General features: G+C 36.5%; 2 protein-coding genes across 2 annotated transcripts in view; both read left to right on the forward strand.

The window, feature by feature from the left end:
* Nucleotides 1-23386, forward strand: part of LOC306857104 (protein Shroom2-like) — a 28177-nt gene extending 4791 nt beyond the window's left edge. Inside the window, exons 3-11 of the mRNA XM_079396798.1 lie at nucleotides 11786-11917; nucleotides 11998-14290; nucleotides 14568-14638; nucleotides 14747-15301; nucleotides 16249-16746; nucleotides 17107-17272; nucleotides 18176-18448; nucleotides 20697-21912; nucleotides 23218-23386. Of these exons, the coding sequence (XP_079252924.1) occupies nucleotides 11786-11917; nucleotides 11998-14290; nucleotides 14568-14638; nucleotides 14747-15301; nucleotides 16249-16746; nucleotides 17107-17272; nucleotides 18176-18448; nucleotides 20697-20969 (4261 nt within the window). The 3' untranslated portion in view covers nucleotides 20970-21912; nucleotides 23218-23386. The remainder of the gene's footprint in view (nucleotides 1-11785; nucleotides 11918-11997; nucleotides 14291-14567; nucleotides 14639-14746; nucleotides 15302-16248; nucleotides 16747-17106; nucleotides 17273-18175; nucleotides 18449-20696; nucleotides 21913-23217) is intronic.
* Nucleotides 23387-23397: 11 nt separating this feature from the next.
* Nucleotides 23398-24114, forward strand: LOC306856599 (claudin-34-like; the record flags this gene model as incomplete). Its single annotated transcript, XM_079395961.1, has 1 exon — nucleotides 23398-24114. The coding sequence occupies one exon, from the start codon at nucleotides 23398-23400 to the stop codon at nucleotides 24112-24114; it is 717 nt and encodes a 238-aa protein (XP_079252087.1).
* Between the last annotated feature and the right edge of the window lie 3265 nt (nucleotides 24115-27379).

Consider the following 27379-nt stretch of genomic DNA (forward strand, 5'->3'; position numbering starts at 1 on the left):
CTCCGGCCGGCAGGGATTGTAGGTGGGGGGAGTGAATGTCCAGCGCTCTCTCCACCCTCAATACCACGACTGAGGTGCCCTTGAGCAAGGCACCGAACCCCCAACTGCTCCCCGGGCGCCGCAGCATAAATGCCCACTGCTCCGGGTGTGTGTTCACGGTGTGTGTGTGTTCACTGCTGTGTGTGTTCACGGTGTGTGTGTGTGTGTGTGTGTTCACTGCTGTGTGTGTGTGTTCACTGCTGTGTGTGTGTGTGTGTGTGTGTGTGTTCACTGCTGTGTGTGTGTGTTCACTGCTGTGTGTGTGTGTTCACTGCTGTGTGTGTGTGTTCACTGCTGTGTGTGTGTGTGTGTTCACTGCTGTGTGTGTGTGTTCACTGCTGTGTGTGTGTGTTCACTGCTGTGTGTGTGTGTGTTCACTGCTGTGTGTGTTCACGGTGTGTGTGTGTGTGTGTGTTCACTGCTGTGTGTGTGTTCACGTTGGATGGGTTAAATGCAGAGCACGAATTCTGAGTATGGGTCACCATACTTGGCCGTATGTCACGTCACTTTCACTTTCACTTTAAAGACAGTATCCTATTTTTACATTTACATTTAGTCATTTAGCAGATGCTTTTATCCAAAGCGACTTACAAATGAGGACAATAGAAGCAATCAAAACCAACAAAAGAGCAATGATATTTAAGTGCTGTGACAAGTCTCGGTTAGCTTAACGCAGTACACGTTAGCAGTGTTAGAGCCTTTTCTTATAAAGAAAACAAGCATTTAGAAAATGAATAGGGAGTGCAAGTGTAAGAGGTCACAAGTGTAAAAAAACAAATCGATAAAATCGAATTAGAATAGAGAGTGCTAGAGTTAGAGCGTCAAATAAAGATGGAAGAGATGTGTTTTTAGCCGTTTCTTGAAGATGGCTAAGGATTCAGCTGCTCGGATTGAGCTGGGCAGGTCATTCCAGCAGGAGATTTTTATCTGGAAATGTCACATTACAGAAGTAAATGGGTTAAGATGCATAGCAACACCCTGGGGACCACCCTGGCAACCAACTAGTGCATCTTAGCAAATGCATAGCAACACCCTGCCAACCACCCAGAGCATCCTAGTAACTGCATAGAAACACCCTGGCAACCACCCAGAGCATCCATAGCAACACCCTGTCAACCAACCAGTGAATCCTAGCAACTGCATAGCAACACCCTGGCAACCCCCCCAAAGCATTCTAGCAAATACATCACAACAATCACCTGGCAATCACCTAGAGGATCCATAACAACACCCTGGCAACCAACCAGTGCATCCTGGCAAATCCATAGCAACACCCTAGCAACCACAGAGCATCCTAGCAAATGCATAGTAACACCCTTGCAACCACTCATAGCAACACCCAGGCAACCAACCAGAGTACCCTAGCAACGGTGAATGTAGCACAGGCATTTGTATTACTCAATTACTGATAAATGTCTTGTAATTGTCGGCACTTTATTTTTTCACGTTGGGATTTTTATAAAATATTTAAGGTAAGTATTTTATGAGAAAATGTTTAAATTAAACATTTAAAGATTAATAGCAGAAGTTACGGTTATTTATTTTTTTAACTAAGGCTTTTTATTTTAACTAAGATAGTTAACTAAGGTTATTGGTAAGGATTTACTGACTAATTAGAAAATAATAATAAAAAGATTAAATGTAAAAAATAAAAAATAAAAATAATCTATTAAAATAATAATTTGTTACAGCCCTAGTCAGAATCATTCTGGATCTGAACTCAAGCATTCCAGTTTTCCTCTGAGATTTTGTCGTTATGCTGAGGCTTCATTGTTGATACGTTTGCCAGACCATAATATGTGCTCTGTGTTCAGATGGAGCCACAATGATGGGCTGGGTCACGCAGTGTCGAGTTTCTCCTCAGCGTCTGACGGAAGATGTAGCTTCACTCTATAACTGTCTGGAAATGACACTCACACTGTGAATATTACACAACCGCGCAGAGATTTTGCTAGGTGTTAGGCTATATCTGATTTGAGTGCTTTAGTCAGCAATGGGTCTGATTAATATGGTAGTTACATTTTTATTCTCTTCAAGGACAAAATTTATGCCTGATTTTACTACTTAACCTGGTGTAAAAAAAAGTTTCAAACAAGATTTCAGTCTGTTTATGATATTATTAATAATATTCTTTTGCCAGTTTAGACCAAAATATTACAGAAATTTGAATATAGGCTTTCTGCACCTCAGACAGGATAAAAACACCCTAGAGATGGCATATAAACACCCTGGCAACTGCATAGCAACACCCTGGCAACCACTAAGAACTCCCTAGTAACTGCATAGCAACACCCTGGCAACCACTATGAACTCCCTAGTAACTGCACAGCAACACACTAGCAACCACCCGAAACATCCTAGCAATTGCATAGCAATGTCTACCCTGGCCACACAAGTCCACTGCATAGTAACACCCTGGCAACCACCCTGAGCATTCTTGCAACTGCATAGCAACACCTTGGCCAACCACTCTTTTTTTTTTTTTTTTTTTAACTGCTCAGATTTGTTTTGATTTGTATTTGTCACATTAAGATTGTTGTACTCCGTTTGTATGTTGTGTTTGGGTGAAACTTAAGCATGATGTAAATGAAGTAAATGTGGCACAGAAAAGCAGCAGAATCCCGCCCTCTGAGCTCCGCTGCAGCTCTCGCTCTCTATTGTGCTGGAGATTGAAGCGTCAGTCTGTGTTTACAGGCGTTACAGCAGAATCACCGTGACGTTTGTGAGTCGCTGACACCATTATTTGACAGAATGGAACAACAGTAGCATCATGATTGTTTGCTGCTTCATGCCGTCACACTAAAGAGGCCCAAGGGCCGGCCATTGTCTGTCGTCACGGCCCCGCCAGGCTTTATATTGCGGGTCTGGGGCCTTTGGGTCATGTTTGCTCTCAAACTGCTGGTGGGCTCCTGCTCCTCGCTTTTCTGTCCAGCGTTTTTATTTTATTTTATTCCAAAATGCACATAAAAATAGGTGGATGGAAACATAGCTACTGATGGTGGAGGTCTGATGAGTTAATGAACTCATTTCCTCAGAGTAAGAAAGGTAGGCCGTGTCTCCTCCAACAAAATTTGATGAGAAAATAATCGATATTACAAAACTAAAACAACAAAAATATGACTAAATATGACACATATGAGTATAAAAGTTGTTAGTTTTTATAAAGTAACACTGACCAACAGCGACCCCCGCAGGTAAAGTTACAGCAGAGGCTCGCCTCCCTTCATGCCATTGACTTTAAACAGAGACCCCATTAAGAAAGAAAGACATTTTGGATGACATGGGGGTGAATAAATTATCAGGAAATTTTTATTCAGGAGTGAACTAATCCTTTAAGAAGAATTTTGTGTAATGCATCTTTCCCCAAAATGTGCAGTTCTACAGAACTGAGAACCACTCGGTTCAATTTCTGTTGTTTCTAATGTCCTAGAGCAGCTTTATTTGGTCAGTTTCATTCATGCATATTGTACACAAACACATCAGATATTGGTCAGCATTACATTTCTTTTGACAGGACAGACACAAATGCCCCATAACATGGTCCTACAGGGCCATCTAGTGGTGCTGGTGAAATCTGCAGGTGTCTTTTAAACCATTAAGTTTAAAAGTGACTTTGAGAAATACAGACAATGCTTTAATTTAAACACTTTAAATATCTGAAATTTGTTGCATCAGATCATGTTTTATTATCTGTGCACAAATAGTTTTACATTATTATCATTATATCTGTCATGTTTTAGTATCATTTATATACTATTATAGATTTTATTAATGTTTTAAACTAGTTTTTATTTTAATTTTGTATTGTATTGTTAAAAGCGCTATATAAATAAAGGTGACTTAAGTTTTACTAATTTTGCTGTTTTTATCATTTTTATTTTTTAAAATGTCTATATAATTTGTGACCCTGGGCCACAAAAGCAGTCTTAAGTCGCTGGGGTATATTTATATCAATAGCCAAAAATACATTGTATGGGTCCAAATTATCGATTTTTCTTTTATGACAAAAATCATTAGGATATTAAGTAAATATCATGTTCCATGTAGATATTTTGTTAATTTCTTACCATAAATATATCAAAACTTCATTATTGATTAGTAATATGCATTGCTAAGAACTTCATTTGAACAACTTTAAAGGGGATTTTCTCAATATTTAGATATTTTGCTCCCTCAGATTCCAGATTTTCTAATAGTTGTATCTCAGCCAAATATTGTCCGATCTTAAACCATACATCAATGGAAAGATTATTTATTCAGCTATGTTTATTCAGATGATATATAAATCTCAATTTTGGAAAATTGACACTTAAGACTGGTTTTGTGGTCCAGGGTCACATTTGTATTTTTATTATTTTTAGATTTATTTTAGTGCATCAAGTTTATTTATTTCTGTTTTCAATATGTCTGTATAGTTTTATTACTTTTAATTCAAGTGAAACTAAATAAAAATAAGAAATGTGTATTCAGCGAATAGTTGAAATTATATCTTATTTAATTTCAGTTAGCATTTATTTAAATGAATAAAAATGTTTTTATGGTTTTATTTTTAGTTAACTCTAACAACCTTGCCATCTGTCACAAACAACTTTTTGTCTTCATTTTCAACAAACACTTTACAGACAAAACAAAAATATGAAGTGTCTGTGCATTCTTCTTTAAAACAAATGACATTTGTTTAATATGTTGCATTAATTAATGCAATGAAATATTTATGTTACTTAAATGTCCAAGATCTTTTATAATACTACTGAAATGTACATAGATACTGAAAGTTTGCAAAAAATACTTGCTAGTTTCATAAAAAAAAAAAAATAAATTATAATAATAATTAAATTCTCCAATTTCCTGTATTTGTGACACATTTTTTATTCTGTCTTTATAGCACCGGTCATCGGATGTTTTTATGGACATCAGACTGGATTAAACTTAGATACTCAACACAGTGTTAGGATGGTAGTGACTTTATCAAACTTTTTAAAGTGGATGAATGAATTATGTACAGAAATGCAAAAGTCATCAAGCATATGATAAAACATAAAACTCAAATCAATTTGATGAATACTACAGTAACAGAGTCCCGTCCAGCTCATGTGATCTAAGTCGATGCTGACCTGAACCCTGAATCCAATTACTCACAGCAAAGATTTACCAGGAGGAAAACAACAGACACATTTACACACAGCCAGATAAGATAATATTAGCATACTTTAATTCTGGAGATGTTGTGCATATGAGACTGCTGACTTCCAGGTCAGATATATTTAATCGTGATGTCTGTGTGTTTTACTATAATCTCCCCCTCTGCTTAGAGAAATGGATGAGTCTGTTGGCTAGGTGAGTTTATTCTGCGCTGTGATTGGCTGCTGGCCGTGAGCTCATTGTTTTGCTGCTGGTGTCTGGGCTCATAAGCAAATGAACGAGGCTGAACTCTATTATGGAGACGCAAACTCTGATACGCTAGATTCACATCAACAGGTATCTGCTCTTTAAGCTCTCGAAGTCATTTTACACACCTTTACCTGTACTTTGTGTGTATTTGCTTTGTAGTTTATGTATGCAGATTTACATTTATGATACCCAGATACTTCCAGTTGATTTGTTAATAAAATCACTTAAAATTGTATAAAATATAATTTATGTGGTGATGACCAGTTTCATTTGAGTATCATTTAAGATACTTTTAATTAATATTTTGAATTAGACATAATTTCTATATTTTCTGTTGTCACTTTAATTTTAAAGTTGTAGTAATGTGTGTGTGTGTGTGTGTGTGTGTGTGTGTGTGTATATATGCTTTGGTAACTAGCTTTGCTTTAAAAATCAGTTTTAATTTATTTCAAGTAGCAAATGTTTTTTTTTTAATATTTTTAGTTTTAGGTATAATAAATAACAAATAATAATTTTGTTATAATATAAAAGTCTTGTGATGCCCCAAATCAAGAATTATTTACACATTTAAGTAATTTTATTTTATATGCACACAAATGTACAGTGTTAATTTTATTTATAATAATTGCAGCTTAATCTTTATTTAAATATGAGTTCATAAGAGACCTGAGAATATGGCAGAAAATAATATGTCAGAATGATATTATACAGATTAGACCAATGCTATTAGTTTTTATTTTTAGATTTACCATTTTTATTTTTACTGTAGTGACAATTTGAGGAATTTTGTTGCATTTTTGTTATTTTTATTATTTATTTATTAAAAAATATATTTCAACCTTATTTTAGTTTATTTAATTTTAAGTAGGAAACAAGTGTTTTGATGGTTTTAGTTGTAGTGGACTATAATTAACCCTGGACTAGATGTGTTTGTGGTCTCGTGGACACCTGTTACATCATGAGCTGCTGATTTGAGACGCTGCCGTATTTAGAGAAACCGCTGGAGCTGATCTCGTACGGCCTGTCGATTGGAGAGGTGGAGGTTTGGTTTTGTCCTCAGAATGATTCAGGAGTTGGTTAGAAAAGCTGGAATATAATTGCTTGTATGCTTCTCTTTCACAACTCAGGAAGCTTAAAGGTGTTAATGTTTTATTTATGCTCAGTTTTGCCTCAGAAAATAATTAGAAAGACAAAGTAGTTGACAGTAAAAGCAGAGCTTTACAATTCTTGTGGAGAGCAGCTCAGATCATTTGGGGATAAATAATCTTTGAGTTCACAACTAGATGAATTTTGCAGAGACTTTAGGCAAGAAACTACAGACAAAATCATTGTTTTTTTCATGCACTGGTCAGATTTCTCCTAGCTCATCCAAAAACAATCTCCAGTATATTCAGTTATCAGACAAGACTGGATCTTCAAATGGGACTGGCTTCTATGGTCAGATGAAACTAAAAAATGAGCTTTTTAGCAGCAAACACTCAAGATGGGTTTGGTGAACACATGTACAATGAAACAGGTTTTCTGTAAGGGGTAGGTTTAGGGTTAGGGGATAGAAAATATCATTTGGTCAGTATAAAAGTAATAGAAGTCTATGGAAAGTCCCCACAATTCACACAAACAAACGATGAAATTTATGGTAAAAATGGCAGCTGTGTGGAATAAAAATTGATGTAGAAACAGTTTTCACTCATAGATTGCAAGTAAATTTCACAAAGAAATACAAAGTGGCAAGTAGCACACATGAAAGTAGAAATATTTTACATTTATTTTCAAATGTACTCCAATCTTTGTTTTATTAACAGAAACTACAAATATTTTCTATGTTAGGATTTTAAGTTTTATAGATTGAGCTTAAATTTACAGTAAATATGTGTATTTCCTTAACTGAAATAATGCTAATATGACTGTGTTTTCCTTTATAATATACTGACAACCACCATAAAGCACAGGCAGTAAAGAGAAACCGCATGATGAATCAAGTTCAGCTGAGGAGAATACTAATAGACAAAAGATGCATACAAATCTCCATCATGGAAACACATTTAACAGCATAAGATGTAACACAAAACCCTCATTTGCAAAACTGATAATAATGAAAAAACATCAAATGTAAAGGGTCATGCAAGGAATTGTCAATTGACATTTTTTCACTGTAAATTATAAGATGACTTGTTTTTCACTTCGAAAAACTGTATATTTTACAGTAAAATTACATGAAATGTCCCATTAGGTCTAATACAGAGTGTCACTGTACTATTAACCTCTTACTGTTGCATTGACAGTCTCTTCCTGTTAAAGTGGTGATTTTTACAGCGTTGAAATGCGAGTGTATTGTGTGTTGGGCTCTGTGTGTCTGGATGAGGAGTAATCCCGCTGCTGATTATCATGCGTTTCTATTGTCTGGCTTCAGTCCTGATCGTCACTCTGACTCAGCTAACGAGGATTCAGCCAGTGCTTTATTAACACCCTGATTCACCAGCTGAGATGTTTTGATAGTGTTTGGCAAATCACTTTTTTCAGTTTCTTCAATAAATGCTGTGTTTGTCGCTCAGAAATACTGATTGTCGGGGCTTCGTCAAAATCAGATTTTGTAGAAAATCGCAGATCACATTTATACACGAGTACAATGGAGTTGAACAGCACCTCTTTTGCATTTTAATTTAATTTCACATTTATTTAATAAATTTTTAATAGCATATTTTACCAATATAATTTGAGTGGAGTGTTGAAAAATAATAACGATGAAGTTTTGAATGTTTTCTTAACCCCTTTAACTCAATTATTAGCATATGTTTTATTTCAAAGAAATAAAAATTAGAATTTTATTCTTTATTAAATTAATAAAAATATGTATTTTTCACCTCTGAATATGGTGGCGTAAAACCCAACAGGCCATTTAGACAGTACGGTTACTTGATATATTATTTATTTATATTATATTTTATTATATATTTTTTATATATATATACAAATTTATTATATGATCTATTATTACTGATTATCTAGTTTATTTTTTTATCCTTAAGTAGATTTACATTTGATTCATTATTATATTATTTATAAATTATTAATATTTATCTTTTATTTATTTGTTGTTAATTTATCTATTTTAAATGTTTACTTTTTACATTTTTATTTATATTTGCTTGTTTATTTATTGTTAATATGTATGTGTTTATTTATGACTCTATTTTAAATGTTTATTTACATTTATTATTTTAGTTATTTATTAATTAATATATTTTTTATTTATTTATTACTCGTCTATAATGTTTTTTACTTATTGCTATTTATTTATTTTTCATGTTTATTTGTCTATATTTCAGCTTATTTGTTCTTAGTTCTGCTTTCATGCGCTCATGATGTGTGACAGACCTTCAGCCAATCAGATCAGCAGATTTGGGAGCGTGCTACTATAATACTCCTCACTCCTCCCTGTTTAAGACGTCTATAATCTCTTAAGGAAATCTGCTGTTGACTGCATGGGACGAGCGTATATGTGGGTTAAAGGCCGGACGTTTAACCTACATTAGGTTGTAATACAACCTACAAGTGCAGGTCTTTCCACATGCCTTGAGATTTCTAGAGGTTCGTTTGAGTCCACGTCTTTTAAATCAGAGGAATATGACGGCTGGAAAAATAAGCAGCCGAGGAAAGTTAGTGCGTTCAAGACGTTAATTAAAACTACTTTTTTCACACTTTAAACCAGGTTTACAGTGAAGAAACTTGGTAAGTTTGACCATATTCTTCAGAATATTAATGTTTTGTTCATTATTTGCAGTGTTTGTTGTCATGCATTTCTCTATTTTGCTCTACAAAAACAATCCTGCATATGATGTAAAAGTGAGTTCAAGTTAAAATGCATGTGTGTTTTTAAAAAAGTGCTTTTTCTGTCTACCTGACATTTTCTGCATTGGCTATTTGCATTTGTGCAGTGACTTACACCCAAAAGACTCAAGTTTAGATCTAGACCTGAAAGAGTCACTGCCATCTTCACCTGATTACATAAACTACATCAATACTGAATATTTTTACATAACATAATACATAATATAGGATTAGTGCAACATTTGTTACATTTTAGTATCATTTAGATACCATTAGTTTTAGTAGTTTATATAGTTTTTTTAAATATATTTTTACTTTAGTTGTATATGTTCTGTTTTTATTTTAATTTTAAAGTTTAGTAATTTTGTTGTTTTTGTCATTTTTAGTAGTGTATATATACTGATGTCTATATAGTTTTTGTAAATAATTTTTTACTTTAGTTTTAGTTAAGTACACCAAGTTAAACTAAATTAAAATTGGTTGAAAAAAAAAATAAAAAATTCAACTAACAATTAATATTTTTAATCCGTTTTCAATTTTAATTTTAGGAAATTAGTATCTGAAATCATTTTTTTGTAATACTGTATTTTATTTCAGTTAATGTTTAAGTAACTTTTTAAAATGGGTTTAAAGTTAGTCTCAGTTTTAATTTTAGTTAACTATAACCCTGCTCCCACACAAGTCTTGATCTGACTTCTATAGGTCATTATTCTGAACTGACGTGATGATTGTTCTCTCAGACAGACAACAGATGGAGAAGAATGTGTAGCTGCTCATCTTCCTTTGTGACAGATTAAAAGACTGTAAGCTCCCATTGATCACATGCGGTCGCTCCTCTGTTGGTCAGCATATGGTGGCTTCTGTCCATCCGGAAACAAGCTTTACCCCAGTTACCCCAAGCAGACTGGAAATGAATTAGTGAAGCGTGCTTGTTTTATGTTATAAACACAGTAGAAGTGATGATGGTACACTTTCATCACAATATGAATAGTGCAGTAGACGAGGCTAATACTGTATAATCTGTAATACAGTATTTTGATATTATTTCTATGATTAATTTATTGTCTTTATTAATTTATTTTTTTTACAAAAATGAATGACCAATTTATATATATATATATATATATATATATATATATATATATATGTGTGTGTGTGTGTATATATAAAACAAATTGAGTCACTGCACATATATTTTTATATACCACATTATATTTATTATATTATCTCATGCATTTAGCAGACGCGTTTATTCTTTATTTTATAGTATATTATTTAATTACATTTTATTCATTTACTTGTTTGGCAAACATTAATATTTATTGTACAACAATTCATAATCTTTTATTCTTCAGTTGTTCTATATATATTGTTTTCTTCTTGTTGCTCAGGAAAATTAAAATGGTGGATATTGTAATGCAAACAATGCCTGCAGAAAGTGAAGTACATGTGGCCAGGAACTTTCTCACCAAGATTTTGAGAAGTTCAATGAGGTATAGTGCAGCTGTTGGCCTCTGTCTCGTGACCCCAGCCCTGCATGACCCTGTAGTGATCACCCATTAGCCGGTCCGTCCCGGCCAGACCCCGAGTATCACATCCTTTGCCATGTGCCGTCTTAGCTGTAGCTGTGCTGTTCACGTGCGAGATGGGGATTATATGCTTAAACTGATTATCATGTGTCATTTTCACTGGCTTCTGTTGAACCTGTGAGCGTCAGTGCAGCATCTTCAGTGTTTCCTGCTCTCTTGTTGATGTGTGTTGATCATATGTCAAAAATAAACTAATATTCTGCTTGTGTTTATTGTGTTGATCTGATTTCCCCCTCCTTTTCCACCTCACATGCATTTCAGGAAAAACCGCTTCAAAGGGTATGTCACTTGCTGCTAAATGAATGATTATCATCAAATTTACATTCTACAAAAGGACTGCATTATATTATTCACTATTCATGATATTTAAAATAAAATGATATTCTGAATATAATTAACTTAGCTTATCTAACTTAGTAGTATTCATTTTTAATTTGAAATAAAGTTTTTGCATTTTATTCTTTAATAATTCATACAAATTTAATCCAACAGGCCTTTTAGACATAGAGCTGCTATTTAATATGGTAAAATTCTGTATTCATCATGTTTATTTATCATATGTAGATTTAAATGTATTTATCTAGTAAATGGTAATATGATTTATTTCTATTTATCTATTTCAAATGTTTATTTGTCCTTATTTTTAACCACTTGTATAATTGACACACAAAGTATTGTTGCAATTTCTAGAAGTCAGAAGACAGTAAGAGCTTTATAACCAAGTATGTTTACACACACAAGGAATTTGACTTGGCGACAGGAGCTTCCAGTGCAGAAGTACAGACATAGTGCAAACATACATGAATAGTGCAGATATACATAGGAGTTAAGACCAATAGAATAAGACTAAACTGGAAGAGTAGTCTAGAAGTTTCACAAAGCTCTAATTTAAAGCTAAAATTGATTTTCATTAGTAAAGTTTTCTATTTTTATTTCAGGAGGAATGAATCGTCATGTAGACCCCATTCATGGCTCTCCGCAAAATCCACAGATAATCCCACCATCGACACCCCCAAATCTGAACCTAACCCTGTAGCTGACCCCACCTGGCAGACAAAATATGATGCAGGGTGAGATTCTGAGGGTTTATATGTAATTGATATAAATTGCACTCCAATCAACATCATTAATTTGCTTTGTTTCATACCAGGTCACCCTCAAAAGACTTCACCAGCTGTTGGGGACAGACCAATCTGCGACGAGTATCCTGCCAGTTCAGCTCTGTGGGAAATATGGAAAGTGTAACGCCCTCATCTCACGCTTTCTCAAAAGAGCAGCCTTTATTGAGCAAACCCAGTGGTGGAGCAGATCACCCAGTGCTTGAGAGTGCCATCAGCAATCCATCAGCAAACAATTTCAAACCTTCTACTGACCATAGTGCACCTCGGGTTGTCGCTAGCACAGAAGGGATGTTTTATAGAGGCATTCCCAGTGATTTAGGAGTTCCCAATAGATACTTACAGACCCCAATTGGCAGTGGTGGACGAGTGAGTCCCAGCATGGAAGAGCAAGCTAGCTCCAAATTCTCCTCCAATGGGAGATCCAACCATAGACCTGTGTGGCATATCCCTGAGAACAAGATTTCCACTACTCAAGCTCCTTCTCCACCGTTGCGTAGTGATAGTTTCACTGCCACCAGAGTTCATGAGAAGAGCTTGGTGGGATCGTTCCCAGAAGGACTTTCTGTTTATCCACCACAGAAACCTCACTGCAGAGCTGTGGATCGACAGTTGGACAGGCATGAAGCGAGACACAGCTACAATCCACCTCTAAAAAAGGACTTTCTTCAGCCGTATCTTCCGGTTGAGGACTACCCTAATCAGGTAAACCCTACCAAACTCTTTTCCAAGTCAAGCACTGATGTTAGACAAGGCCAGAACCCGTTTACATATGAACTTCAGCATCAGAGACAGCACAGCGATGACAGTACCTTTTCTGCGTACCCCAACTCTGCAAGTTCACCAAAGACCCAAAGTGTTGGGAAATACTACCGAAGTCTTCAAGATTTGCCCACCAACACCGGCAGTCGAAACCAAACCCGAACCTCCATGGCCTTTGACCCTAACCATGAGGGCCAGGCTCATTTCCGTTACTACTGCATCACTGCCCAGCAGCCATCCTTGGAATCACCTCCACAGGGTTGGATGGGAGATGAACGGAGGTCTGAAACAGGAACCACCCAAGGTGCCTCAAACAGAACCTTTGTTGGTTCTCAAAAGGTTGTAAAGACAAAGTATACCCAGCCGTACCTCAGTGTACCTGAGAACAAGAGCTCCAATGGTTACAGCAAACAGGCCATCAGTCCTCCTTTATCTCAAGTCACGTTCCCTGTACCAAACCTTCTGATTTCAAAGTCCAGCTCCACGGAAAGAGAGACTCCAAAGAAGAAAGATGGAGTTAAGCCGCAGCCTTCCAGGCATGTACCAAATCACCAGACGGAGCAGAAGAACTCTGTGTCCACTTACCACCAGGACAATCCATGGATCAGCAAGCAGGATCACAAGATCTGTCCACACAAGACACCCATGTTGCACTCCTTGGCCCAGGAGAGCAAGAAGATGGCAGAAAAATCAGTAACAGCCAAAGGAGAAGGTCAAGAATCAACTGATGCCATCGGTAGCAAACAGGGAAGACGGAGTGACCGCTATGCCACGACTCTGCGCAACGAGATCCAACAGAAGAGGGCCCAGCTTCAGAAAAGCAGAAGTGCCGCTACCTTGACCTGCTCAAGTGAAGTTGAGGAGGACTCTGACATCTGGAAGTCCAATGAGACCTCCACATCATCATCTGATGGTTCCTTCACCAACACTTACAAGGATCATCTGAAGGAAGCCCAAGCCAAAGTTCTGAAGGCCACATCCTTTATGAGGAGGGATCTGGAGCTTCCTGGGAACGAAGTTGCGCCGGGTCAACTTCACAAAAAACCTGGGCCTGTTCAAGGGCAAGTCACCCGCATTGGAGGGCGTAAAAGGTTTCCCATGGATAAAAAGATACATTCCTTCTCTGAACCGGACAAGATCAATGAAGTAGGAGTTGAGGATAAGGCAGCTGAGTCCTTTGTGGACCGATATAAGTTCTTCCAAGGTTCCTGCAAACCGGTTCTCCAAAAGCCCATTGCAAAGCAAACCCTGCTAAGTCCCACTGAAGACCACAGTAAGAGAAAGACTAGATTAACTGGAAACAGTGAAAGCATCCGTCAGTCTCCCTTAAAACAGAGTAAATCAAGTCATGCTGACCTTAATACAGAAGAGCAACAACGGCTCGGTACATTTGCAGAATATGAAGCTACATGGAACATGCAGAAGAAGCCAGTGGAAAGAAGAACAACAGGCAGATATCGTTCAGCTGAAAACATCCTGGACTCAGGCTTGGAGGAATCAAACATCACAGTGTGTGTTCATGAAAGATCCCGTTCCTCACCTTCTGCTGACTTCTACGGACAGGTAAGAAGATTCTTTGTTTTGTCATGATACTGAAAATGTCTTTGGTGGTCTTTTCATAAAGTTGTTAATTGAACATGGTCTACATTTCATTAGATGCACCATGTTTTCTCTGCAGAAGCAGATGTTTGAGAGGTTGTATTGTGTGGTAATAGTCATATAGAGTTTGCTGCTGGCACAGTGGATCAAGATGGGTGATATGATCTTTAAGAAGGGCTAGTTTGTCCTTCAGGTAGAAGAATCTTTGGCATCTGTGTAAACGGATCCACATTTGTTTCAGAAAATCCCTCTGCCACCCAGAAAGTCTCCTGTTGAATCTCCGCCTGAACCCAAGGAGACCCATATCTCTAGGTTAGGATTTCTTGTCTTTATGAGAAATCTGAAATGATTATATTTTCAGTGATTTTCTAATGTACAGACTGAAAATTAGTGTGTTTTATTGTAATTTTAACATCACAGTGTATCCGAAAGAGAGCAGGGTCTACTGAACATCTCTGAGCCTCTAAAATCCATCACACTGAACGTTCTGGAAAGTGATGTGACGCCTTCTTCCTCCAACCAGAAACCCAGACTTGATGCCAAGCATTCTCCACCATTCTTCTCACACCATCTCCAGGTTCCAATGTCAGAGCAGCTGTTTCCTAAAAACAAAAGTCCTGAACCACAGAGGTCTACCCAACCCAAACAGCCGGAAACTACATGCCCTTTCACAGCCTCCCAGGAAGTTTGGATTCAGACCTCTTCACCTGAGCCAACTCAAGGACCATGTCCTTCAGAACATCTGGAGAGAGACAAAAGCCCAACCGCTTCACCAGAGGACAATCAGAGATCAGACACTGAGGGGATGTTATCACACACTCTATATCTTTTAGGCCATTCCTCCATTTCTCCCAAGCAGAACATTGACCTGACGGTAACCTCAGCTAGCAGAACACGTTCTCCATCTCCTCAGTTCTCTCCTCAGAGGCTCACAGATGAACCACCTGCAACTGTGCAGAAAAAGGTTCCATGCAGGCAAGTAGAGTTTTTGATACTTATAAGACAATAGGGGCTTTCGTACCAGAGGAACCTTTTCATAATTCCGAGAACTATTACCGGAAGTTCCCGCTTTTTGGCATATTCGCACCACAGGAACGGTTTTAGTTCTAGGAACTCCGTTTGGAGGAACCAAATTAGCTCCTACTTCAGAGTAGTGTCTAAAACAGTTCTATAGGAACTATCAGTTACGTAAGTGTACGCTGATTGGCTAAACGCATACAAAACACCGGCTACCCAGCATTTAAAAAAATATTTACTCCACAAACATGGAAAACTGCAATAACTGCATTTACCTGTTGTCTGCAGCATTGTGTTCTTTTCTTAGCCTCGATGATGTGTAAAGGCCATTGCACACTCAGTCTGAATTTTTCGTCTGAAATTTCTCATTTGTGGCTCTAGTGTTGCTAGCAAAGCATCAAACTGAGCCACTGACATCTGACAACTTTGAATCGCCCGTGATAATCCTGCTGCTTTTTTTAATTTTTAGGATGATGAATACAGAAAAATGCATACGAAAATTTCGGACTCAGTGTACAAGGACCTTAACACTGCAAGTTATCATAGGAGACTTTGTCTCTTAGCCCAATTTTTTACTCTTTCAATTGCATAAATTGTGCATTTACCTTCCATCTCCATTATCATGAAACCCACGACACACAACAAAAACAGCTGCGATCACGGCGTGCTCCATTCATCGGTTGTTGACGTTTGTAAATGAAGAAGTGTTGGCCATTTTAGAGTTCCTGTCAAATGCAACCAGGAAAACGGCCCGAGGGAGAAATTGGTTCTCTAGGAACCACCCTGCTGGCTAGTTTCTAGAACTACGCGGTGCGAAAGCCCATAATAAGCTGTGGACGATTAATCAACCTATATTTACAAATTTTAAGATGATAATTGTTGCCCATTTTTGTTCCCTATTGCAGTAATACGATGGAGGAAACATCAGAGCCAAACACTGCTGGGCGGAAGGTCCCAATACAGATCGTCTGTACAGAAAACAGTTCAGAGAGAGAAAACCGAAACTATCTGCCACATGGTGAATCATCTGGAGGCTCTGAGGTTCCTAAAACTGGCCAACTAAAAAACCTAGATTCTCCAGAGCAATCTAAGTCGCCGTTTATTGCCTACACTCGCCCGGATCCAAGTAGAAATGCAGAATATCAGACTTACAAGATGGTACAAGACAATAAAGTGTGGGTAAGGAGCAATGGTGTGGGCGAACACTCAGAGGAGGACCTGAAACGAGAAGAGCTGGCCAGAGATATCATGGGGAAGGACAAGAGTCTAGTGGACATCTTGGATCAGAGTAAGATGAAGACAACCATGGATCTGATGGAGGGAATATTTCCACAGGGGGAGCAGCTCTTGGAGAGGAGGAAAGCAGCCTCCAAACAGACATCCCCCAAAAATACACCGCAGAGGTACACTGCCTGAGAATCTCACAAAAACATGTCCAGTCTTCACATTATGTAAATGACATTATTTAGCATTTTTGGTAATGAGCATTATTGTAACAAATGTACTTAATGGAGAGGAAAAGCCAAGATTGGTCCTAAAACATGGTGCATTTAAAATATGCTTCATTAAAGTGTAATTTCTTATTTATTTTTTATTTTGGGTGAAATATGAGCCAGGTTATGATTTAACATTCGTTTGTGATTAACCCAGAGGAAAATGTGACATTTTCTGTTTTGTCATTTGGCTTTAAATCTGTGACTCTGTTTCGTGTTTGAGAATCATTAAACTGCATTTATATAGGGATTTTTCTTTGATTTCTGCAGGGTGGAGGACAATTTGGCATCATCAGTGTCATTAGTGAGCAGTTCGTCTTATTATAGCACATCTGCACCTAAAGCAGAGCTGCTTATAAAGATGAAGGACATGCAGGAACACATGGAGGAACAGGATTCAGAGGATGAACTTGATTATGACCTGTCTAGCAAGAAGGTACAGCGTTTATGTCCGTTTTGTTGTTTGGTTTTTACTTTTATTGTGTTGTACTGGTAGCCCCGCGCGGCCAAAGGGTTGCTCCACATATGACAACTGATTGGTTGTAACTTTGTCAAATTTGTTAATATTTTTTGCTTTCGGCAAGAACAGAAAAAAATAGCTGATTATTTGATCTGGTAATGATCTGCATGTTTGTCAGTGATACATAAATGAATAAGGTCAGATTTCTGCACTCATTTTACAAACATTTACAAACATTTTGCACTATTTACACTTTAGGTTATTTACATTTTACACACTATTTACAATATTGTACAAACATTTTACAGTATACAAACATTTTACGTTATTTACAACATTTTACATAATTTTACAAACATTTAAAAACATTTTGCATTATAATTTACAAACATTGTATGCTATTTACAAAATTTTACAAACATTTACAATAATTTTACACCATTAAAATTTTTCATTATTTACAACATTTTACATCATTTTACAAACATTTTACACTATTTAAATTTTAGTGCAGGTTGTATTCAGTATATAACTAATTAGTTATTTGCATCAATGACGTGTTCTGATTGGTTGTAACTTTGTCACTTTGTTCATAATTTTTGCTTTCTTTTAGAAAAAAAAAGTTGATTAGTTGATCTGGTAATAATCTGCATAATTGTCATTCATACATAAATGAATCACTTTGAGTGCAGAACATTTTACACTATTTACAACATTTTTCAAACATCTGCATAAATATGTTCAGTATAAAAACAATTATATTTATTCTGTTAAGCAGCTCTGCACTAATAACATATGTATGTCAGGATTGTAATACATCTCTCAGTTATATGTTTTAAATTATTTAAGTGTGTCTTTGTCATTTCTGTCTGTCTGCAGCAAGAGTTGATAGACAGCCTAAGTAAGAAGCTGCAGGTGCTGCGAGAGGTGCGTGAAAGCCTGCAGGAGGACATGCAGGACAATAACGTTCTGGGAGAGGAGGTGGAGGCCACCGTACAGACTGTCTGCAAACCCAACGAGCTGGAGAAGTTTCGCATGTTCGTCGGCGACCTGGACAAAGTGGTCAGTCTGCTGCTGTCGCTGTCCGGTCGGCTGGCTCGTGTGGAAAACGCCCTGAACAACCTGGAGGAGGGAATATCAGTGGACGAGAAGGTATAAATGAGATGCATGTGAAATATTTATTTTTTTATCTTTTGTTTCATACTGAGCCTCTCGTGACGTACTGTATGATGAACAAAGACCAGGAGTCAGATTGCGATTAATTAAAGAAATTTACTGAAGCAATAGTAAAAGTCGGCTTTAACACTCGCGATGGAGTTCGTAGGACGCTCTGCTTTACAATTCAAAAACACCAGCAATTATACCCTAACAGAGGGTGCTAATTGCATCAATGCATAAGTCATCAAAATTCTGATTGGTTCTAAAACCTAGATAAAGTTAGACAGTTTCTACATATGGATGCAAGCTTGAAGCATATCATCTGATGAGGACTATTTTAGTGACGAGTGATCAGAGGTACGATGCCATACGTCTCTCCAAAGATGTACATCTGATACACTGGACATCGGCAGCGGGACGTTTGTCCTGGGACTGTCTGCGCTTCTCCCTGTACAGACAGATACTAACGCATACGCAGAGAAACACTTATTTTCAAGGTTGCCTCGGCCCTAAACCTTATCAGGCATGGTCTCACACACACAACGAGAGCAGCTTCTTAGAGAGTAGAAAGGCATACTAAAGCCATAATCAACTTATTCTCTAACATGCATAAATGTAACTTTCCTTCAGTACTTACAAAAATTGATTTAACGTTGCCACAAATTAAGCATCCGTTCCCACTACTTATTAATTAGTTCTCTCCAGGGTTATATGCAGTTTGGAAAAGTATTGAAAAGTATGGAAAAAAGAAAGCAGAGTATGGAAAAAATATTTGCATTTCCAGACTTTTACCTCAATTTAATTTTATATTATGGAAAATTAAGAATATAATGAAAATAAAGTAGTGTATTTTCATGGCACCTCTTTAGTGACTGTAAAACATGACTGAATGAATTCAAGGTGGACTTCATTATGCAAAATACAGGTTATAAGCATTCTGGCTTCTTCTCACAATATTTTTAGCACTGTATTTCATAGCCTCAAGGACTTTTGGAAAAAATGAAAAATATCCAGACTTTTATGTGTGCATGAGAAGCCATTAATGATGCACACTGAGTCACATACTGCATCCTCAGCCCATTTCGCGGTGTGGTTTCTTGGCCGCCACCAAGCGTGCGTAAAAGAGACCTATGGCCTTGAAAATATGACAGTGCCTTAATGAAAACCAAATTTTTAACACTTTTTTTTTTTTTTTTTTTTTTTACAGCAACAGTTTTTTTTATAGACCCTTGAAATTGGTAAATAGGACAATGCACACAGCCGTATTATGCCATCAGCCCATTTCATGCCATGGTTTCTCCACCGCAACAGAGGATGTGCTAAATTGGAAATTACGCCTTGATATTAGAGGGACTACCATAGGAAAGCCCAATTTTGAGCAAGTAGATCTCTATTAATTCATGTGCATTCATGCTGTTGTTTTATTCATAGTAAGATGGCAGGGATGCACAAAGGAAACAGGTTACTGTATATAAAACTAAAAATTGTAATGTGTAAGCATGCTAAAAATTCCCATGTGAATAGTTTCTCGAGGGCACAAAAAAGTTTTCTGTGTGCATGCAAAAGTCTGTTTATTATTATTATTATTATTATTTAGGGGCTTTGTATTTTGTCACTTCAAGAAAACCAATGAAAAAAACCCTGAGAAAATAAAAAGATATACATATGACTGTACTATATACTATATATATATAACTATATATTAAATATGGTTTGAAAATCTACTGAGAGGATTGGAATTTTGAAATGGAAAATGTGTAGGAACCCTGTCACTCATTGTAGTATATTGTATCAACGTTGTACTAATTTGTTCCGTCATTTAAGTAAATCGTAGCAACCTAGTACTATTTTGTTACCTTGTTTTAGTTCAACTGTATCCATGTTGTACTAATTAGTTTCCTCGTTTTAGTAAATTGTGGCCACATAATACTAATTCGTTACCTTGTTTTAGTAAATTGTTGCGACGCTGTAATAACTAGTTCCCTCGTTTTAGTAAATCAAGTTCATGTAGTACAAATTAATTCCCTCGTTTAAGTAAATCATGACCACATAGTACTAATTTGTTCCCTCATTGTAGTAAATCGTAGCCGTATTGGACTAATTAGTTTCCTTGTTTTAGTAAATCATGTCCACATAGTACTATTTCATTCCCTTGTTATAGTAAATTAATAATTAGTTATAACAGACAGAAAAAAACTGAATGTTTTGTACAATAACAAACACTCTTGTGTTGTACTTTCAGCACACTTTGACTGAGAAACGCAAACTGCTGATTCGCCAGCATGAAGACGCTAAAGAGCTGAAGGAGAACTTGGACCGAAGGGAGCGTCTGGTTTATGAGATTCTGGCCAGTCACCTCAGCGAAGAGAGTCTCGCAGACTACCGGCACTTCGTCAAAATGAAGTCAGCGCTCATCATTGAGCAGCGTAAACTGGAGGACAAGATCAAACTGGGTGAAGAGCAGCTCAAATGTCTGAAGGACAGTCTGCCGCTGGACCAGAGACTGCTGTACTGAACCATACTGAACTCTGGACTGGTCTAGACTGGACTGGACTATGTTAAGTTCAGCCTGGACTCACAGACTCTTGTTGGCAGAAGTATTTCATATCTGCTTGTGTGCATTGGATAGATTTATTACCATCAATGCAAAATCATTCTTAATGCTTTTCATTGATTCCAGTTTTCTTTAATGTAGAATCTTAGTGAATTCATGCTTTGAATCCGCTCGTGTTTTCAGGGATGTGCTGTATAAAAATGTCTCCAGGATCTTTTCTACCTGTATATTGTACACGTTTAATTTATTTTGCTGCGGAAAGCTAATGGTGCTATTAACTGAAAGATAGATCTGCTTAGATCCACACTGAAAGCTGTACTCATTTTCATGTAAATGTCTTACAGTTTTCTGTTTGTTTTTTAACTTCATGATATATATATATTTAACTTATATATAAAATACACCATCATTAATTGAAAGGGAGGTTAATAATATCTCTACTCATATCTAAAATATGAACCTGTGAACCAGAAAAATAATTTGTGATATACTGTTTGTAAACACGCTTGCAGTTCATTTATCTGTCTGATATCACACTTGCTCCAAGGAAATGATTCATAAATATTTGCTGTAAACAAGAATATACTGAAGTTACTTCCTGACTCGATCTGGAGCCACCCTCATGATGTTATGATCTTTATGAGTCGCTGTGTTTTCTGATATGAGGCGAGTGATCTCAGACTCCTCATTGTTTGAATTTATGATGTTGACAGTGATCATGAGCCGTGGTCAATCATTCACAGAGACATATTCACCAGCTTATTTGAGCAGGATTTCTGAGCAACAGGAAGTTGAGTTTCAGACGGTTTCCAGTCCAGCACCGAGCGCTGAAGATGAAGATGAAGGAAATGCTCACTTATACATCGAGAGAAACTCACGGATCAGTGGATTGGGTGCTGATATGGTAATATGATCATTTCATACTTTCAATTATAATGTATTTGTAAATTTAATAAGATTTGATGCATATTTATTGGAAATAATATTTTAAGATGTCCATAAAGCGCTTGAAAAAAAAGGAATGACAATGTTTGAAAGTCAGTTTTATATAAAGTCAGTCTGCATTTCATCGAGTTGTAAATGTAAAATGCAAAACAGTGAAGTATCATTGTAATATATAAAAGAAAACAGTCTGTTATGTGATGGGAATATGCAAATAAGGGGCTTATGCTTATGTAAAATAATCATATTCATATGTATATTTACACCACCATTCAGTTTGGAAGGAAATTAGTACTTTTATTCATCAAGGACACATTTAATTGATCAAAAGTGACATTTATAATGTTACAAAGGATTTTTAAAATCAGGATATTAGAATGATTTCTGAAGGATCATGTGACAATGATGCTGAAAAGTCACAGCGATAAATTTCATTTTAACATACATTCACAAGGACAATTCGATATTTTAAATTGTAATAATATTTCACAATATTACTGTTCTTTTCTTTTTCTTTTCTATTTTAAAATCAAATAAATGCAGCCTTGATGAGCAAAAGAGACTTCTTACATCAACATAAAAAAAACAAATCTTAACGACCACAAACATTTATATATATATATATATATATATATATGTAGAGAGAGACAGAGAGAGAATACAACATTTACTAATTAAGGGTGTAAATGGAAACATACTTGATTAAGGGGCTGTGAGACAAAAGTAAATGTTGAATAATTGTATAAAATATTTAAAAAATCTGATTCACTTCTATTGTTTTTTACATTTCGATGAAAAAGAACGTTAAAACTAAATATAACTTAGGAATGACGATAGGCCTACGCTTCAATGCCGTATCCCCCCCCTCCTTTTATGATATGGTAAGGCGGGCCAAATCAAAGGTCATCCAGGGCCAAATTTGGCTTGTGGGCCCTAGTTTGGGCATCATTGATTTAAAGGAACTGACAAAACTTTTGACAATTAAATAGGTGAAAAATTGAATAGTAACTGTGACCTAAATTGTGACAGCACCTACTTTCTATATTCATTCTATATTCAATTTAGTTATTCATAATTCTTAATACAAAAAAGGGTGATGAACCTGTTATTTGTCAACAGTAGTCTCTAATATTTCGACACAAACGTCCATGGTAACCATGCATGACCTTTAGGTGAAGTATTACATTTCTGTTTGTTTTCTGAAACATAATCAACAGGAAGTTGGTGATCTAAACCGAATCTCTCTCTGTGTTTCTCTTTCTCTCAGAGGGATGTCTGAGAGCTTTGTTTGCCAGGTTTCTTAGAGATGGCATTGGTTAGTTAAACCCACAACAAGCAATTAACTCCATACAGACCTGCACTCACATTCAACCGCTTCAGAGAGACGGTCGAGGCTCTTCACGATGGATCTTCTCCAGGAGGATACCACGGTTTGAGACCGGAAGTCATGCCTTACCTCGTCCACACGGCTCACGGGCAGTTCGTTGCGCTCTGGTTGGGGACGGTCGGTTGGACGCTCGTTATCGTGACCGTTGGGCTGGTGGAGTGGAGGGTTTGGGAAGTGTCCGATCTGTCGGTCATCACCTCCGGATTGGCTTGGGTTGGTATTTGGAGAGTGTGTTTTTATAGCCACGCTCTGATTTTATCCAACAACGAGATCATGTTCTGTCAGCGGATTCGTTTGTCGGAGTCGTTCGTGCCACCGGAAATCATCGCTGCCCAGGTGCTGATGCTCGTTTCTCTGATTCTCGGATTGGCGGGAAACGCCAGTGTCGTTTACGGCCTCAGGAACGTTTACTTCGGATTAAACAAATTCAAACCCATCAGACTGGCGTTTTCTTTTGGTGGGGTTTTGCTTATTCTTACCGGAGCTTCTGCGCTTGTTCCCGTGTGCTGGAATCTCAATTCCGTTGTAAACAATCTGACTATATCGTTCCCGGCGGAGTTTCGCATGCCATCCGCTCCGGTGAACCAGTCCATTGGACCTGGTATCATCGTGGGGATTTTTGCATCGGTCCTTCTGGTTTTTAGCGGGATGGTCTTTCTGTCCTACAGGGTCCCGGTCGTGCTGGAGCCCAAAGTGAGGCCGCTCAGGCCCGGAGAAGGTGCATCGGGAACCCATGTGAACCGACAGGGAATTGACAATCCAGCTTTCCAAAACTGAGATGTGTGAGACGGATATGAGTGTGTGATGCTGTACAGTCCTAATTACTAATGCTGATAAAGTCGTTTTGGATCAAAGTGTCTTCCAAATGCATGAATGTAGGTATCTAAGGTATATTTTTATAGCCTAATAACTATATGAAATTCAAATATTATACAAAATCGGTACTTTAATTTTCTCTGTGTCTGAGAACAACGTTTGATATAACAGTACACAGCAATATTCAGCTATACCTGCATTCATGCATTTGGAAGACTCTTTATCCAAAGCGACTATCAGTAGATGCTTTGCGTTTTTGGTATTTTTTCGGGCCCCTGGAGGCTCTTTGTGTAACATTAGTGTAACTATTACTGTACAAGCACTCCTCGATCCCATGATAGCCACAATTAAATAGCCTAATTAAAACTAATAATTGCATTAAGTATTATAAATGGGCTACATTAAGGCCTATCATAATGTGCAAACAATACTGTATAATAATTCGGAAAATAATTTGCACCTGGCTTGTGCGTGTAAAAAATATTGATTATTATCAATAGTAGATGTATTGAAGTTCAGCTCACGCAGAAGTCGCTTTCAAACCAAGCAGCTTTTATATTATTAAGCGTATTCAACTTGAATACGATCGAAGAAACTTCTGCTGATCTCGCAGATTCCTGTTTGAATAACTGAAATTTCACCGAACAAGCGATAAACACTAATAAGTCACACTGGCTCAAAATTGCAATTTTGAGAGAAATAAAACCCAGATAAGTTGCATCTGTGTATAAGTCACATTTTATTATTACATTCAGAGAATAGCGGTAAATTAAACGAAACATTATAAACGCTATTAACAGATTTTAGTTCCTCTCACTCCACAACAAATCCTTTAAATGTATCGTTTTCAGAACACGAGGAATTAAAAAGATTATTAGAAAACAAATTTTTTCATAAATATATAAGCCTAGGCCTATATATTTTTTAAATCAAGCTAAACAAACTAGCAGAGTGTGGTAAATGTGCGAAACAAACCTGGGCTGAAGTTCCTCTTTCATTCATTTGCACGTTTGCATGTGTGATGTTAGTTACATTATATGATGCATTATATAAATTGTAGCACATTTCAAATGATAAAATACGTAATTCCACGTAATTCCGGAAAACATGGTACAGCCTACACACTGTAAAAAAACATGAAATGTGAAATTCAACTTGATTTTTAAAGTTGGATTCATTTAATTTATGCTGAAATGATTTATGTACAACCAAGTTGATTATAGGTGGATTTTTTTAAATATATATTTCACCTGTTTACATTCTAACTGCATTGTATTTATTTATTTTTCCTTACTTTTTTAGCTTATTTTCCATTGTTTTTGTGCTTTTATCTTTTATAGGGTTTTTTATGTGCGTGTGTTTAGCACTGATTTTGTATAATATTTGAATTTCACATAGTTATGGTAAAAATATACCTTAGATACCTACATTCATGCATTTGGAAGATACTTTGATCCAAAGCGAATTTGCATTTAAATAATAAATTTTGATCAGTTCATGCTTTCACTGAAAATTAAATCAATGACCTTGGCGTTGCTATAGAGCATGCTCTCTTTGAGCTATATTAATATATTTTTAAAATTACATACTTGATGTTATTGAACATGTGAGGTAGTAAAAAGTAAGCTTTTCTGTACTTCTGTACTTTTATCTGATTATAAACCCAAAGTCAGGAGCAGAACTGACTGTAGGAAACACTTCATTACTGTAAGAAGAAGATAAAGGCTCTGGCAGGGAATTATGAGTTAGACTGTAATCCTGATGATTAAGTCAATGAAGGAACTAAAGGGATTATTTCCTTTATCCTTTTCTGCTTGATCCTGCAAGGACAGTGTAATCGCAGGTAATAAGTGATTTTTTCTTAAGCATTAATGTTGCTTTATATGATTGTTGTGTAAGAAGCTTCACATGGATATAAGCTGAGAGACCAGATTCATTTTTTTTTTAATCAAGGTTTTATGCACTGAAAGTTTGTTCTTCATTAGTGATAATCAAGTACACACTACTGATAGTATGCTACTATGTACTACAATGAGATTAAATTGAGTTTAGTGCCACAGACCTCCATTACACATTATGTACACTACTGATCAAAAGAATAATTATGATTTTTTAATGTTTTTGAAAAAGTCTCTTCTGCTCACCAAGGCTGCATTTGATCAAAAATACAGTAAAAACAGTCAAACTCTGAAATGTTATTACAATTTAAATATAGTGTTTTTGATTGCAATATATAGTATTTTTTTAAGGTTCTTTGATGAATAGAAGGTTCAATGAACAGCATTTATTTGAAATATAAACTTTTTGTAATATTATAAATGTCTTTACTGACACTTTGGATCCATTTAATGCATCAATGATAAATAACAATAACAGCCTAATATTTCACAATTTTTACTGTTTTTTTTTTTTTTGATCAATTAAATGCTCCATTGGTGAACAGAAGAGACTTCTTTCAGAAACATTTTAAAAAATCTTACCAACTCCAAAATTAGTGACGTGTAGCTATTCATAACCTCACCCTTCATTCTTTGAAAAAGTGACATTTTAGTACATAAAACCGAACAAATGCACACTATGAAATGTTAAATTACTATGAGATGGGATGCTCTAATTGTGCTTTCACATACTGATCACTTATTTGGGAAGGATAGCATGCAATTAGCTCATTTAGGTGTGTTTGATTAGGGTTAAGACTGTGGTGGATCTCTTGAGTATCCTTGAGTTCGGAAACGGTCTAAACTTGCGTCATTGAGGCTCTGGCTTCGGTCCACGGCTGTAGGTGTGGATCTCTCATCTCAACCCTCCGGAGACCCGGCTCATGTGAACCGGAGCGGAGGATGGCAGTGGCAGGGCACGTGAAACGCTCTGCAGACGATCACTGCACTAATTGTTCAGCTGGAAGTGCAGTCTGTGCCAAAGCAGTTCTCTCTGAGCTCCACATTGTGCCAAGACTGACAGCAGCAGAACAAAAGGCCTCTCTTACTCGCTGAAGCAGCAGTAAACAAAATTAAGAACTTTTTTTTTTTTGTGCATTTATTTTTTTATTTGCATCTCACAATTTTTTTTTTCTCTTACAGTCAATTGCAAATTTATATCTCACAAGTTTGACTTTTTGACTTTATAAATATTTTGAGTTTATATCTCGCAATTTTGATTCTTCTTTTCATTTAAAAAAAAAATTGTAATTGCACTTTTTTTTGCAAATGCGAGCTTATTTGTCAAA

This window comes from Barbus barbus (genome assembly GCF_936440315.1).
Source record: "Barbus barbus genome assembly, chromosome: 37".
Classification (NCBI taxonomy): domain Eukaryota; kingdom Metazoa; phylum Chordata; class Actinopteri; order Cypriniformes; family Cyprinidae; genus Barbus; species Barbus barbus.